The 15,103-nt window shown below is 35.6% G+C and overlaps 1 protein-coding gene across 1 annotated transcript; it reads right to left on the minus strand.

Annotated features, from left to right (window-relative positions):
- Positions 1-586: 586 nt before the first annotated feature.
- Positions 587-1,516, minus strand: LOC308429042 (olfactory receptor 5AK2-like; the record flags this gene model as incomplete). Its single annotated transcript, XM_080927688.1, has 1 exon — positions 587-1,516. The coding sequence occupies one exon, from the start codon at positions 1,514-1,516 to the stop codon at positions 587-589; it is 930 nt and encodes a 309-aa protein (XP_080783814.1).
- Positions 1,517-15,103: the final 13,587 nt, after the last annotated feature.

Consider the following 15,103-nt stretch of genomic DNA (forward strand, 5'->3'; position numbering starts at 1 on the left):
AGTTGGTGAACATTATCCTGTTACTCTTCTCACCAAATATTCCTGACCACTTAAATGACTAATTATTAGTGAAAGAATAATCACAAAAGAAATCAAAGATATTTTTGTCTATATTTACTGTTATTCTGATTGATGGAATTAACTGTATACCACCATTCTAGATCCTTACAGGTTTTATAAAATTCAATTACAAAATGAAAATATCATACTTGTATACAATTCATATGACTCAATTAACTCCTATAAAATGGGGAGAAATAACATAATTATATTTTTCATGAGTGCTATATGGAAAGGGGCTCATAAAATGTAAAAAAGCAATATCAATATTTATTTAGATGCCTGGATGAACCTCAGTAGTAGAGTACTTGTTTAGATTGTAAGAAATATTAGGCTTACCTCACAACACAAATAAAACAAGCCTATTTACTTCATAATTTAATTGGTTTTATGGTATTTCAGGTGTCACCAACAAAGTGTGTCTTTATGTCATATAAGGATTTGCCACATGTCCTCAAGCTGACCAAGGACAGATCCCTGCTGCTTTGCCTGTTGAGCTGTGTTGACATGGAGATCACATTTTCCACTACAAACATTTGTTTCCTATGTGCTTCAGTGCTTCTATCACATCCTGGTTCCTTAGACTGTAGATGAGGGGGTTTAACATGGGAATCATAATACCATAGAACACAGAAGCCACTTTCTCCTGCTCTTGAGACCTGTTGGATCCATTAAGTACGTACATGTACAAGAGTGTTCCATAGAATATGGTGACAGCCATCATATGGGATGCACATGTGGAGAAAGCTTTTCTCCTTCCTGCAGCTGAGGACATCCTTAGGATGGCGGCCAAGATAAATGTGTAGGAAAGAATGACAACAGACAAAGTAAATGTCAGGTTAAACCCTACAAAGATTGTCAGTACCATGATATTGAGATCAATACTAGAGCAAGAGAGGGCAAGAATTGGCGGTACATCACAAAAAAAATGATTAATGGTATTTGATCTGCAGAAATTTGATAAGAAAGTGAAACCTGTATTGACAGTGGCATTTAGGAAGCCCATGATGTATGAACTAAGCAGGAGCAAAATGCAGAGTCTTTGGGACATTATAATGGGATATCGCAGTGGGTTACAGATGGCCACATAGCGGTCAACAGCCATAGCAGACAGGATGAAGCAGTCACTGGTTACAAAGATACCATATACCAGTAGTTGAACTATGCATCCTGTGAAGGAAATGGATTGTTTTGTGCTCACAAAATTTTGCAACATCTTAGGAGTGATGGCAGAGGAATAACAGAGGTCAACAAAAGCCAAATGCTGCAGGAAAAAGTACATGGGAGTGTGCAGTGAAGAATGGAGTTTGATGAGCAGGATCATGCCAAAGTTTCCCAGTAAGGTAGCTATGTAAATTACTAGGAATACCACAAAGAGGATGTGCCAAGACTCACTTTGACCAGCGAATCCCAGGAGAATAAATTCAGTCACTTTGGTATTATTACTGTGTTCCATGGTTAGTCGAAATCCAATGTCAGCTGAAATTGACAGAGGAAAAAATAGTAGAGGAAATAAGTCCATTTTGGTTTGTTTTCAGAAATGTTATATTTGTTCTTTTAGTCACTTCAAAGAATCCTTTCCTTTTGTGTAAATGTGTATAATTATGTGTATTTAGAGCATGTGTGTACAGTACATGCACATGCACATTTATGTGTATATTTGAGAGCTGAAGGTCTGTACTGTATGAAGTTCATCAGGTGTTGTCCATTTTCTGTTTTGCCACATGATCTTTCACTTTATTTGGATGTTGATGTGTCAGCTAATGTGGCTAGTAAGGGACACCAGTAATTTGTCTGTCTCAGTTCTGGGTTTATAATTGTGCACCTCCATGCTTGTGTTTTCTTTTACATGCTTTCTGGAGATCTACAGTCAAGTTCCCATAGTTGTATGCGAGTGCTTTACTGACTGGACTATTACTCTTGCCCCTCAAACATATTTTTCTGTTATGTTTTCAATGGCGTTTAAAGGCTGAAACTTACTACCTAGATTACTTTCACTCATATTTCTTTATCCATATTTTTTAGAAATTGTTTTTTAACAGATCCACTTTTAGTAACTTCTTGTTCTTCTATTAATGTACAAGTTAAGCAAAAATAAAAAAATATGCTTATTTTCTTTTCTGATTGTTCCTTAATCTTGATATTTTAATGAAAATACATTCATTAATAATTGTGACTGAAACCTTGTACCCAACCTTATATTTGTGTATAATCTTTCTCTAAGTTAATTCCATGCCTAACTTTGAACTTTCACCCTCCTTACTACTCCACCTTACCCACCGTGGAATTATTGTCATGTAAGATATTTTTACTAAAGAACATAGGAATATTATTTTATTAGTAAAATTTCAAAAAATTATGAAATCTGATAAAATATGACATCTTTGTCAAACGTTTTAAATAATTTTCAGTGACCAAGATTTCTTCCCGTATTTTCCTCATCACAGATAGATTAGGTGGAGTCCATGGCTTAGTGTTTGTTCCACATCATGCATCAGTATCTTTGTGTCTTATTGGTTTTCTCTCACTGTTCACTTTTTCTGGTGCTAGTGCTTAGCTAGAGTTCACTACAGCTCATAATGCTGCAAATAATTTATCACACTTTCTATGGGACACATTTCTAGGAACAAAATTACTGAATTTGAGTATTGATGGTGAACTTTATGTGATGAATGTGCTAGTGTTTATTGCTATTGATGTATATTCGTGTTTCTATATCCCAACTGACTCATGAAATTGATGTTTTCTTAAGGAAAATAGGTATCTAGTACTGTGTTATTTTTAGTAAGAGAGAAATCATTTTATCACTTTTTAATGTTCTTAGATTTTGACATTTGTCCTCTCAGAAAATTGCCTGCCTGTGGCAACATTACTGTCTCCTTTTCTTGGATTGATTTGTGAGCATTTTTTGGAATATTCTTCAGTTGCCAACCATGATTTTTCATATTCTAGCCTCTTTTTACTTTGTCTATTTCATCGTTCCTGGAGCAGTAGTAATTAAATCTAAAATAAGAATTGCATAGTTTTATGTATGTGCTTTTGAAAAAGCTTAAAAAATAGATAATTTTGACCTCTTGTTGTATTTTGTTGAGAAATTGTGAGTAGCCCAATCCTTTCTTAAGCTTACTTTTTTTTTTCTGGGAGAACCAAATACTGAAATAAAACTACATTCTTTTTACCTTGCATTAACAGTAGGTAATGTTGGTTGAACAGTGGTACTTTGTAATATGGTTTGATTTTGTCAATTAATCTCAATATTAGTTTCTGAACAATGTTGACGAAGTTGACTAACCATCTACAGTGTTATTGTATGTGTGAATGAATGTATGTTTATAAATATTTGTGTTTGTGGGGGCTTTGAAAAAATTAAACTATTTTAAAGCATTAATTAATTTTGATGTAATATCTTCAAATATGTTAAATCAATTGATATGTAACATACAAAATATATCATATATTTATGTAGAAACTATCTCCAATTTTAATGAATATTGGTTTTTATTTTTTCAGAACTTCATATGACTGATTATATCTACTCTTATTTCTCCTTTCCCTCTATAGTCTCCTCAAATATTCTCCTTTCGACTTCATATTCTCTTCTTAAAAACAAGCAAGCAAGGAACAAAACAGAGCCAAACAACCTACTTAATTTAATAAGTCTCTCATATGTATTCGAGGAGTTGGGTCACCCACTGGGACACAGAGTCCAATCATTCTACATACTTTCTAGAGGAATTATTCTCTCTCCCTCCAATTACATATCAATTAATAACAGCTCCCTGGTAAGGGATGGAGCCTATGAGAACTCCTCATTCATTAGTGAATGATTAAAAACATCTGGCAATTCATTTCAAAAGGTTAAGATAACACAAAATAATTCAATATGAGGAAGTTAAAACTCCAATTTGGGACTATAGTTACAAACATCTTAAATCCAGTCATGATTACAGAGATCAAAGATGGCATCAATAAATGCCTATTCCTTTTCCTACTAGGTTTTCAGTTAACCAGTAAATTAAAAACAATGTGTTAAAAACAATGTGTATGTGAGCACCATGTTATCACTTTTAGATATGGGATGAAGACCCAAAACAAGTAGATTGGCTTACAGTTTTAGTGAACCTTGGCAACAGATGGTGGTCATATATGAGGTCCTGGTGGAGAGTGGATCCATGGGCTTCAGCAGGCTAGGTTTTCCTTGGATGATAAGGAACAGAGCTTGCTAAGGTGTTTTCAGTTTCACAAACCAAATGTTCCATATTTCTTTTTTCAGGATAAGGCAAATAAAATGAAGAGAAGGAATCCTCCCATAAATTGTCTTTGCAAGGAAAAAAAACAGTATAAAGGGAAATACATTTTTCTAAATAATCAATATCAAGTTATATTTATTTATGACATTAGAACATTTTTAACATTGAAAAGTTAGTTATAATTTTCTACATGAAATAGTAGAGCCATATTAATTTAGAATACAGCAAACATTATCTAACAAGCATTGATAATTGTTATTTGGAAAATATAAATGGGGAGGAATGGTGTTACTCTGGTTAGATGGGTTCACAACATTTCTCTGAGAATCATCAATCCTACAAAGTGCTTATAAATAAAGGAATACTGCAAGATTTCTTAAGTAATTGTATATATGTATATGAAAAGAAATTAAACATCACATAATTATAAGAAAGAGGCCATGATTATTATTATTTTTTAGACAATCCATTTATCCCAAGGGAATACTTTAATAAATTGTTAGTGTAGCTAGTAAAGCCATTTAATACTAGGCTAATATATGACCATATATTTTCTAGAATAAGAAAAAGATACTTGAAAAAAACCTCTATATACCACAGGTCTGGCCCCTGGGTGCTAAAATAACAATTTGCTAGGCAAAGTATCTCCATTAGTGTAATAGTGGCATGATTGTTCCAAAAGAAACCAACCATCTTTTTTTTTATATAATGATTTAATTTTATAAAGCTAAACAAATAATGAATGAATACATCATTGTCATATAAAATTTAAAATATGAAAGTATGCAAAATAAAAACTGACAGTTCTTTTACAGTTAACAGCCACCCAACTGTTGAAGACACTTTCCAGCTATAGCTAGTACTTTAAATAATATTTCCTTGTGGTAAGTAATACAATAAAATTGCAGTGTACAAAATTCTGTGTATAAATGAAATAAGGAACTCATAGGCCTATCAACTGATAAATGGATAGTGAAAATATTTATAAACAATAGGATAACCAACCATCTTATGTCTGCATCATTGCCTGCTTCATGGCTTGAATACATGGGGCACTGTAAACTTGTCAAACTTCTATGACTAGGAGAGTCACGGTTTTTGAGGAAAATTTTCTACTTATGTTTTTCTACTTGAACATCTAGTCCTCCTGCGATCTAAATAGTATATTTATGCCTACAGAATTCTGTTTTCCTGGGCCTTAGTTAAAGAAGCCTATTTTAGTTATGGGTGGTGGTCAAAGCAGGGGCTCATTACTCATTAAAGCATTAAAAGAAAGGGACATTCTAGTGCACAGCTCTACCTGGCACATTTATATCACTTATTCTGAGTCCCAAGAAACCGTGTAGAGTAGTGAGTGGAAAGTCTGTAACATCCAGAGAACAAGAAAGAGACCATAAAATGCCATTTATTTTGGGTGTGATGAGGCTGCTGCAATTATAAACATGCAAAGCCATGACCACTTGCAGAACATCCCTGTCACACCAAAGCACAGGAATGTTAGAGAAGTAGATTGGACAAAGAAGATTCATCAGGAGTGAGAGGGAGATTAGGGAAGGTAGTGAGGAGGGTATGACCACAAGATGATGTGTGTAAGTAAGAAACTACAAAGTGCAAACATTTCAAGCTAAACCAAACCAAAACAACAGCAAAACAACTAAAACCAAGCAAATAAACATTTTAGTGAGATTAAAAATCCAAATAGAAATGTAATAGAGTATATTTCTGGTTTTTCATTAAGGAAATAAGTTTTTTTTGAAGAGTCAAACAGACAAATTTCTTAGATAAAATTGCAGAATTGTACCATCTATACAAAAAATAAAAGACATACCTCCATTCTCAAATGCTCAAAAGTACCAAACAAACTAATTGATATTAAGTTATACAAATTTGTTTCAACACATATAAATGATAGGGATCCAGCATGTATAATTCTTATGAATTAATCTAATTGAAAGTTTATGAAATTTATAAACAAGGCAATTGTAGAAGAAAGAAAGTGTAAGTAAGTGTTCAAGAACATACAAAAATATATACAGCTCACCATTCATCAAGCAGTTATATGAAAACTCCATTAAAGTGGAATTTTATTCATCATTTTAAAGTGCTAAGTTTTGTTTAGAATTGTGGATACACAAGGATGTATATGTTTTTAATTAGCAAAGTAAATTGGTTGTTATGTTAGAGACAACTTTGAAACAGTTAAAATATACCAATGTTTCTACTTGCCAAATGTAGGTATGAGGTAAATAGTTAAAATAAATGACCACATAAAACATCCATTCCTACTCATGTGCATTTATGTATACGTTTTTACATGAAGGTACACAAATGTAGGAATGCCTAGTATCATTTATTAGAAAGAGGTGAAGAAAATCATCAAGTCAATTTTTGAAACTATAAATATTCTAGTGTAACCCCAAGTTATTAAAGTTTTAGAAATTCTCTTGCACTCAGCTGTCAGGAATACTAGGCAGAGTTATGGGTGGGCATATGTTTTTGTGCATTAAGAATGTCTCTTCCGTGGTAGGCATATAACACACTATATTTGCTACTACTTTGGGCTTCTCTGGCTCTTTGAAATACAATGAGAAAAACAGAACAGGATACATTTGTAAAAAAATATAACTAGTGTACCATAATGATTTTGTATTAAGACAGTACATTTGGGGGGTGGGTGGGTAACAGCTTCCTAGAGCTCAGGAATAATGTATATAAACACATACTTTCTCTCTCTCTCCATATCATTCTGTCTCTGTCTCTCAGTCTCTTTCTCTCTCTTTCTGTCACACACACACACACACACACACACACACACACACACACACACATTCACACAAACGGAATGCAATGAGGGTATTTGGTAATCAAATGAATTCTAGTGAGAGATCTGGGAAAATAATACCTGAATATTCTGAGAGAGTCAAACCTCAGATGAGTCTGTATGCAACCAAAGCTTCATTTTAAATCAAAGTAGTTCCAGGGACAGACTGACTGTGGCTTGATTATTATTTACAGCTTCAGTGTGATAGAGGATGTCACTCCTTCTGTCTCAGTTTTGTCTTCTGTAAGGTGGGGTCACAGATTTACTTAAGATAAATGTTCACTCAAATGATTTATGAAAGAAAATGGTTAGAAACAAGGTTAGTGAAACCACAGTAGCTTCACCTTACAGACTGATATGTGGACTCTCAAAATAAGACAAATATAGACACTTATGGAAAGGTGCCCTGTAATATTGCGCACTGAGGACAGTGTATTATAGTTTGATATGGACAGTGTGCAACATTCAAAATATATTTTATCTTCTTTTTAAATTTTAATGTTTTAAAATTTTACTTCTTTTCTAATTTTCCTCTTTTTATTTTACTGTTAGATTTTAAAATACAATAACTTTTTCTAATATTTTCCCCCTCTGTCAGCCCCTCCTATATTCTTACCACTTCCATAGCCACCCAACTTCATGTTTTGTCTTCTCTCTCAAAACAAAAACAAAAACAAACAAAAATCCCAAACAAACAAACAAAAGAAAATCAAGCAAAGGAAAAAACTCCAATAAGATAAAAAATCCGGATACAACAAAATGAAACAAAGAATGCATGCATGCGCGCGCGCACACACACACACACACACACACACACACACACACACACAGACACACACACATAGACACGTCAAACCACTCTACTATTTGTGAGCACAGGGCCTGCTGTGTAGTGTGCTTGATAGACTCAATGAAACTCCATTGGAAAAAACTGATTTTCCCTTTCCCAGTAGGTAACAATTACAAATGGCTTTCTGGTTAGGGGTTAGGCCTTCATCTCCATTTCTTTCTTTCAATGCTGTTTTTTTTTTCTTCCTGCTTTTAACCTATGTTCACGTCTCATAGTCTTTGTGTTTCAGTGTGTATCAGTTCTGTTGTCGGTAAGATGCTGTTTATATTGAGAACTGATAAATTAAAGTTTTAAAGATTATTGTTTTAGTTATGGGGGTAGAAGAGATAGCTGACAGACAGATATATTATACATGATATATAATACTCAGTTCATAATTTTCATTTTGTGGTTGAGAGAAATTCACTCACCTCAGGGCCAGTACTGAATGAGTGCTCAACATTCAGTTATACACATGCAAACAGAACTGAGGGACTTCAGATTCATCTGTCATTTAGTTTTTGATCTGTTTACTCTCATCCTCTCTGGTTAGTTTGGTGCAATTCATTTTCTTCACTCAATTTCCATAATGAGACTAAGGAAGAAGTGGAACATTCTGGAACATAAGCTGAATGCTTTTGCATTTCACTATCTGCTCCAATGATGCACAGAAAATATTGGAATCCTCACTGTTTTTGCTTTCTTTAAATCATGGTTGCTTCCCACGCAGGCACAGGCTGATCATAATGGTACATTGAATGTTTCCTACCCACAAGGGAGTTCATAGTTGGGCGGTAAGGGATCAATATTCATTCCCTTGAGAACATGAAGCTCCAAGAGCTGAGATGAAATTGGATAAACAATATTCTGAAGTTATATGTTGCTGACTAAATTTAACATATTTAGAGACCATTTATCTTATTATGAACTATTTAGCTATCTTTTTTTGCTGTTTTTTTTTGCCTTATTATTTAACAATTGTTATTTCTTGTTACTTCAGGTTGAACACCTTTTCCAAATGAAGCCAAGAAACTGTGCTTAGCTTTAGATATATGGCTTTGCTACCGAATTCATATGAACCTAAGTTTTCTGAAACATAGAAAATATGACCCAAATTTAGGGGTTTTAGAAATGCAGCCTTTTGGAGCTATATCATCATATTACTTATCAATTTTTAACTAAAACAAATGTTAACTCATTATTATTTCTTTCCTTACTCAATAAATATTTATTTTCCAAAGACATCCCTATATAAAGAGAACCCTTATTCTAGTTCCCCATCACATAAACTGTTTCAACTAGAAATCTCTGGGATAAGACACTATAGTGCTGTTATAATATCCTAGTTAACTGGTGGTCCAGGAACAAACTAACTTCAAAGAGCCTGTAGCTTTTAGCTTTCCTAGCAACTCTAAAACAGGGAGTTTTCATAGATGCTGGCTGATTGTTAGACAATGGCTGCCCTTTCCCCAGTATTCTATGCCCCTTCAAAGTAAGGATAGGAAAAGACTGTGACATCCACTGTGGAGATGAATTAATACATGAAAGCAAAGGCTTCATGTCCTTAGAAATTCTATATGTAAAAGGTGTGTATACATTTAAACATGGAGTGAGAGAATCTGTCTTTTTATTTTTTATACTCACACTGAACTTGAGTTTGGTGCATGTGAGGTAGAGAGACTTTTATTCCTGTTCTAAAATTGCTCCTTCTTTTATGGCATCTCTTAACTTCTTGCTTCTGGAACATCTCTAAAGACATAGAGGACGACATATCTGAGTGAATATATGTATATCCACAAATATAAACAATATCCATAACTCTTCAGCCCCTGAGGGAGAGAAAAAGAACAGATATCTCTGTTCTTTATCTTCTAGAGGGACTATTTTGAGGGACATTCTGTATGGTCCACTGAAGGCACAGCAGAACAGTTCCAGTTTCACAATTTGTAACCAAGGCAAATAAGTCACTTCTGCTTCTATTGTGTCTGTTTATTCTGCCAGTTATTTTCTGATCTTTAGCACAAACTCTTCAAAAATGGTCCTTTGGGCCTTTATGACCAATCTCAAATTTGATATGCTGTACAACTCTTTTGAGCTAAGTGTTGAAATCTCTGGTCTCAATTGACTGGGTTCAGGTCATTTCTCAGTGATAGGTTACTCAGAGAAAGGAACAAAAAGACCAAGATAAGGAGAAAAGAAAACTGGGTTTGGAAGGGCTTTCATAAGCTATGCCTTATGCCAATGAAATGTATTAAGAAGCACAACACATTATTCATTGTTTTCAGAGAATAATGGGAGGGAGTTCATAAAGAACCATTGTGCAGTGGGAAGAAGTCAGCAGGAGGATAACTAAGCAATGCTGCACAAAGTGGACACATGTTATCCCATCACAGACTGACCACTATGTAGCCACTGGACTGATAAGTCCAGTCTCTTCATAGGAACCAGAAAAGTTCCCAGAAACAAATCCTTAACTCTTTTGAGGCGCTGAACTCAGATCCAGACTGGCCATTGCCACATTTGTCCCTGGGCAAAGACACAGAATTAGGTTCTTTTTGTCCTTTCCTCAGTGTTCTTGAAAAATTCTTAAATTGTTCTGACTCAGAGCTTCACCAACATAAAAGCAGTAAGAGTACCATCATTGGGATATGATCATTATTAAATTATAATATACATCCCAATGATGAGTTTTATATCTCTCTGCCACAATAAGTACTGTTTCCACTCTCTTCTTGATGTGCCAGGATGCAACACACCAAGAAGAGCATCTGTAGCAGACCTGATTGTGTGGGACCTTACGTCAGACATCTGACCTTAAGATCCTTGAGGGATGAATTGCTTTTCTTATGGTCAAGAGAGATAACTCATCATTTAGTAGCACTGGTTCTCCTTGACCCATGCTCAATTTCTAGGATTGGTATGGAGTCTGTCATAGTTAGAGTTTCTATTGCTGTGATGCAACACTGTGACCAAAAAGCAAATTGGGGAGGAAAGTGTGTATTTGGTCTATACTGTCATATTGCTGTTAGTCATCAAAGGAAGCCAGGATGGGTACTCTAATATGGCAGGAACATGAAGGTAGGAGCTGATGCATAGGCCATGGTTGAGTACTGCTTACTGGCTTGCTTCCCCTGGCCTGTTCAGCCTGCTTTCTTATAGAACTCAGAACCACTAAAGCAGGGAAGGAACCACCCATATGAACTGGGCCATATGCCTTCAATCACTAAAGTAATGCCTTACAGCCAAATCTTATGGAGTCATCTTTCCACTGTTGCTCCTTCTTTCAGATAACTTAGTTCTTTTGTCAGGCTGACATAAGACTAGACATCATAAATGACTCCTTGTCAACTTGACACACAAAAGCATCACTGTTAAGCAACCCCTTTCCTTTCTTATTCATTCTATTAAAACATAAAGAAAATTATTTATTTATTAACAATAGATTTTTTTCTCATACAATAAGTCCTAGTCCCAGTTTTGCTTTCCTTCATGCCTCCTAGCTCCCCTATACTTCCCCTTTCACCCAGACCTGCCTCCCCTGCTGTTTCCCTTCAGAAAGAAGTAGGCCTCCAAGAGACAACAACTAACACAACAAAACAAGATACAGCAAGACAAAGTAAAAGCCTTCATATTGAAGTTGGACAAGCCAATATACTAGGAGGAAAAGAGCAGGTAAAAGAGTCAGAAACAGATATGCTCTCACTAGTATGAAATTCCCACACACCAAGCTAACAGCCATAACACACACACAGAAGAGATGGTGTATACCTTTATATAACTCAGGCTTCCTGCCTTAGTCAATGTTAGCCCATATGGGTCCTATTTAGTTGATTTGGATGGTCATATTCTCCAGGTGTCCTCTATTTTCTCTGATTCCTACAATCCCTCCTCTCTTTCTCCCATGGGAGTTCCCTGGTCTTCAAGGTGAAGAACGCAATGTATACTTTCAATTTATGCTGAGTGAGTGAGGCCTACCTCTGGCTTTCGATCTCTGTACCCACTCTCATATGCTCCTAGAGGAAGCCTTTTTGATGATGACAGAAGGAAATGATCTATGAAAATAGTAGAATATTATTAGAAATTATTTCATTGATATAGCTATCTCCTGAAAGGCTCTGCCAGATCATTACAAATACAGAGGTGGATGCTCTTAGCCAACCATTGAACTGAGAACAGGGTCCCCAATGGAAGCATTAGAGAAAAGACAGAAGGAGCTGAAACCCTATAATAACAACATTATCAGCCAACCAGAGCTCCCAGGGACTAAACCACTACCCAAAGACTACCTATGGATGGACCCATGGCTCTAGCTTCATATGTAGCAGAGGATGGCCTTGTTGGGTATCAATGAAAGAAGAAGCCCTTCATCTTGCCAAATTTCCATACCCCATGTGTAGAAGAATGTCATGGTGGGGAGGTGGATTGTTGGTGGTGATGGGCTTCCTCAAAATGCAGGGGTTGGGGGATGGGATAGAGGTTTTATGCATGAGAAACTGCTAAAGGAGATAACATTTGAAATATATCCAATATAAAAGAAAATATCTAATAAAAATAGTAAAAAAAGAAATTATTTCATTATTTTTTTTCTAATCAAGTTTGGTTCTACACTAGGTTTCTGGGCTATCAAGTCTTTGGTTTCTGGATATTGGGGTAATATCAGATATGAGTTCCTTCTTGTGGAATAGGATACAAATTAGACCAGTCACTGGTTGCTGTCTCAAACAAGTTCTATGGCTATAGATTATAGGTCAAAGGTTTTGTGTCTGGGTTGGTTTCAAACCCACCCCTGGGAGTCTTGCCTGATTAGAGAGAATGTCTGTTTCAACCTTCAAGTCCTCCATTGATAGGGGCAATTCCACTAAAATCAGAATGAGACATGGTTTCCTTCTCTCCATCTATTCAATATAGTATATGAAGGTTTAGGTAAAACAATAAGGACATCAAAGGTGATACAAATTGAAAGAAGTTAAAGTTTGGCTATTTGAATACAAATAATCCTAATAATTCCAACAAAGACCTCCTGATAAACACTTTGGGCAATTGGGCCAGAATAGTATCTATGGTATCTTAGAGTGTGCAGGACATTGTTCCAGGCCCTGGCTTTTAGTGTCTCCATTGAGAAGCAGGGTATAATTCTAACTGGTCTGCCTATGTTTTGTTATCTTTTTCTTTTCAGATTTTAATATTCTTTCTTTGTTCTATATGTCTATTGTTTGATTATTATTTGGTGAGAGAACTTTCTCTTCTCATTCAATGTGCTTGGTGTTCTGTATGCTTCTTGTATCTTTACGGGTATCTCCTTCTTTAGGAAACTTTTCTTCTATGATTTTGTTGAAAATATTTTGTGGGCCACCTGGAACAGTGGAGATATAGGGAGACAGGCCTGGTGAGAATGCACTGTGAGTAGCCAAAGCACAGAGAGGGCAAGGCAGAGCACACTGAAAATGCAACCTTCTGCTTGGTTCAGGGGAACAAGAACTCTGCCATAGGGACTCGGTATCTGCCTGGAAAACCCTTGCATGCAGACCAAACACTCAGGCCATTTGCCACCTGGAACAGTGGAGATCCAGGAACACAGACTTGGAGAGAATGCGCTGACCTCAGGTCCATGGGAGAGATGGGTACCAATCACAGACAACAAGACCACATATAATCACAGACAACAAGATGGCAAGAGGAAAACAAAAGGACCTAGGCAATGGAAACCAAGACAACCTGGCAACATCAGAATCCAGCTCTCCCATCACAGCAAGCAGTGTAATGCCAAACACCCCAGAAAAAAGAATACTCAGACCTGAAATCATACCTCAAGAACATAATGGAGATCTTTGAAAAGAGCGTGAATAACTCCCTTAAACAAGTACAGGAGGAAAAACATAAACAAATAGAAGCTTTTAAAGAGGAAACACAGAAAACACTCAAATAAATACAGGAAAACAGAAACAAAGAGATTAAGGAATTGAAAATGGAAATAGAAACAGTAAAGAAAACACTAAAAGAGACAAGCCTGGAGGTGGAAAACCAAAACAAGAAATCAGGAGACACAGATGCAAGCATCTCCAACAGACTACAAGAGATGGAAGAGAGAATTTCAGGGGCCAAAGACAACATTAAAAACATAGACAAAACAATCAAAGAAGATGCAAAAACTAAAAAGCTCCTAATGTAAAATGTCCAGGAGATCCAGAACACAATGAAAAAAACCAAACCTAAGGATAATAGAAATAGAAGAGGGCAAATAATATCAACTAAGAGGCACAGTAAATATCTTTAACAAAATCATAGAACAAAACTTCCTTACCCTTAAGAATGAGATGACATGAGCATAAAAGAAGCCTAAGGACAAGAAAATAGAGTGGACAAGAATATAAATTCTTCCGGACACATAATTGTCAAACGCCAAGTGTTCAAAACAAAGAAAGAATAATAAAAGCAGTAAGGGAGTAAAAAGTCATGTAACATATAAAGGTAGACCAATCAGAATTACACCATACTTCTCAACATACACTACAAAAGCTAGAAGATCCTGGACAGACATCATATAGACCCTAGGAGACCACAAATGTCAGCCTAAGCTGCTGTAGCAAGCAAAACTCTCAATCACCATAGATGAAGAGACCAAGATATTCCAGGACAAAACTAAATTTACACAATATCTGACCAGAAAACCAGCACTACAAAGAATAATAGGTGGAAAACCCAATACAAGGAGGGAAACTACATCCTAGAAAAAAACAAGAAAATAACTAAGAAATAAAACCAAAAGAAGAAAGACACATAGGCACAATTCTACCTTTTAAAGCAAAAATAGCAGGAAGCAGCAACCACTATTCCTTAATATCTGTTAACATAATGGACTCAATTCCCAATAAAAAAACATAGGCTATCAGAATGGATACATAAACAAATCCCGGCATTTTGCTGCATACAAGAAACTCATCTCAGAGACAAAGACAGACACTATCTCATAGTAAATGGTTGGGAAAAAAACCTTCCAAGCAAACAGCCCCAACAAGCAAGCTGGAGTGGCCATTCTAATATCGAATAAAGTAGATTTTCTTTCTTTTTTTTTTTTTTAAGAGAAGTAAGCCTTTATTTCCATCTTTCTCAAATTAAGAAGGCTGAGTTGGTTGCATTGAAAGA

Source organism: Micromys minutus (genome assembly GCF_963924665.1).
Source record: "Micromys minutus genome assembly, chromosome: 13".
NCBI lineage: Eukaryota > Metazoa > Chordata > Mammalia > Rodentia > Muridae > Micromys > Micromys minutus.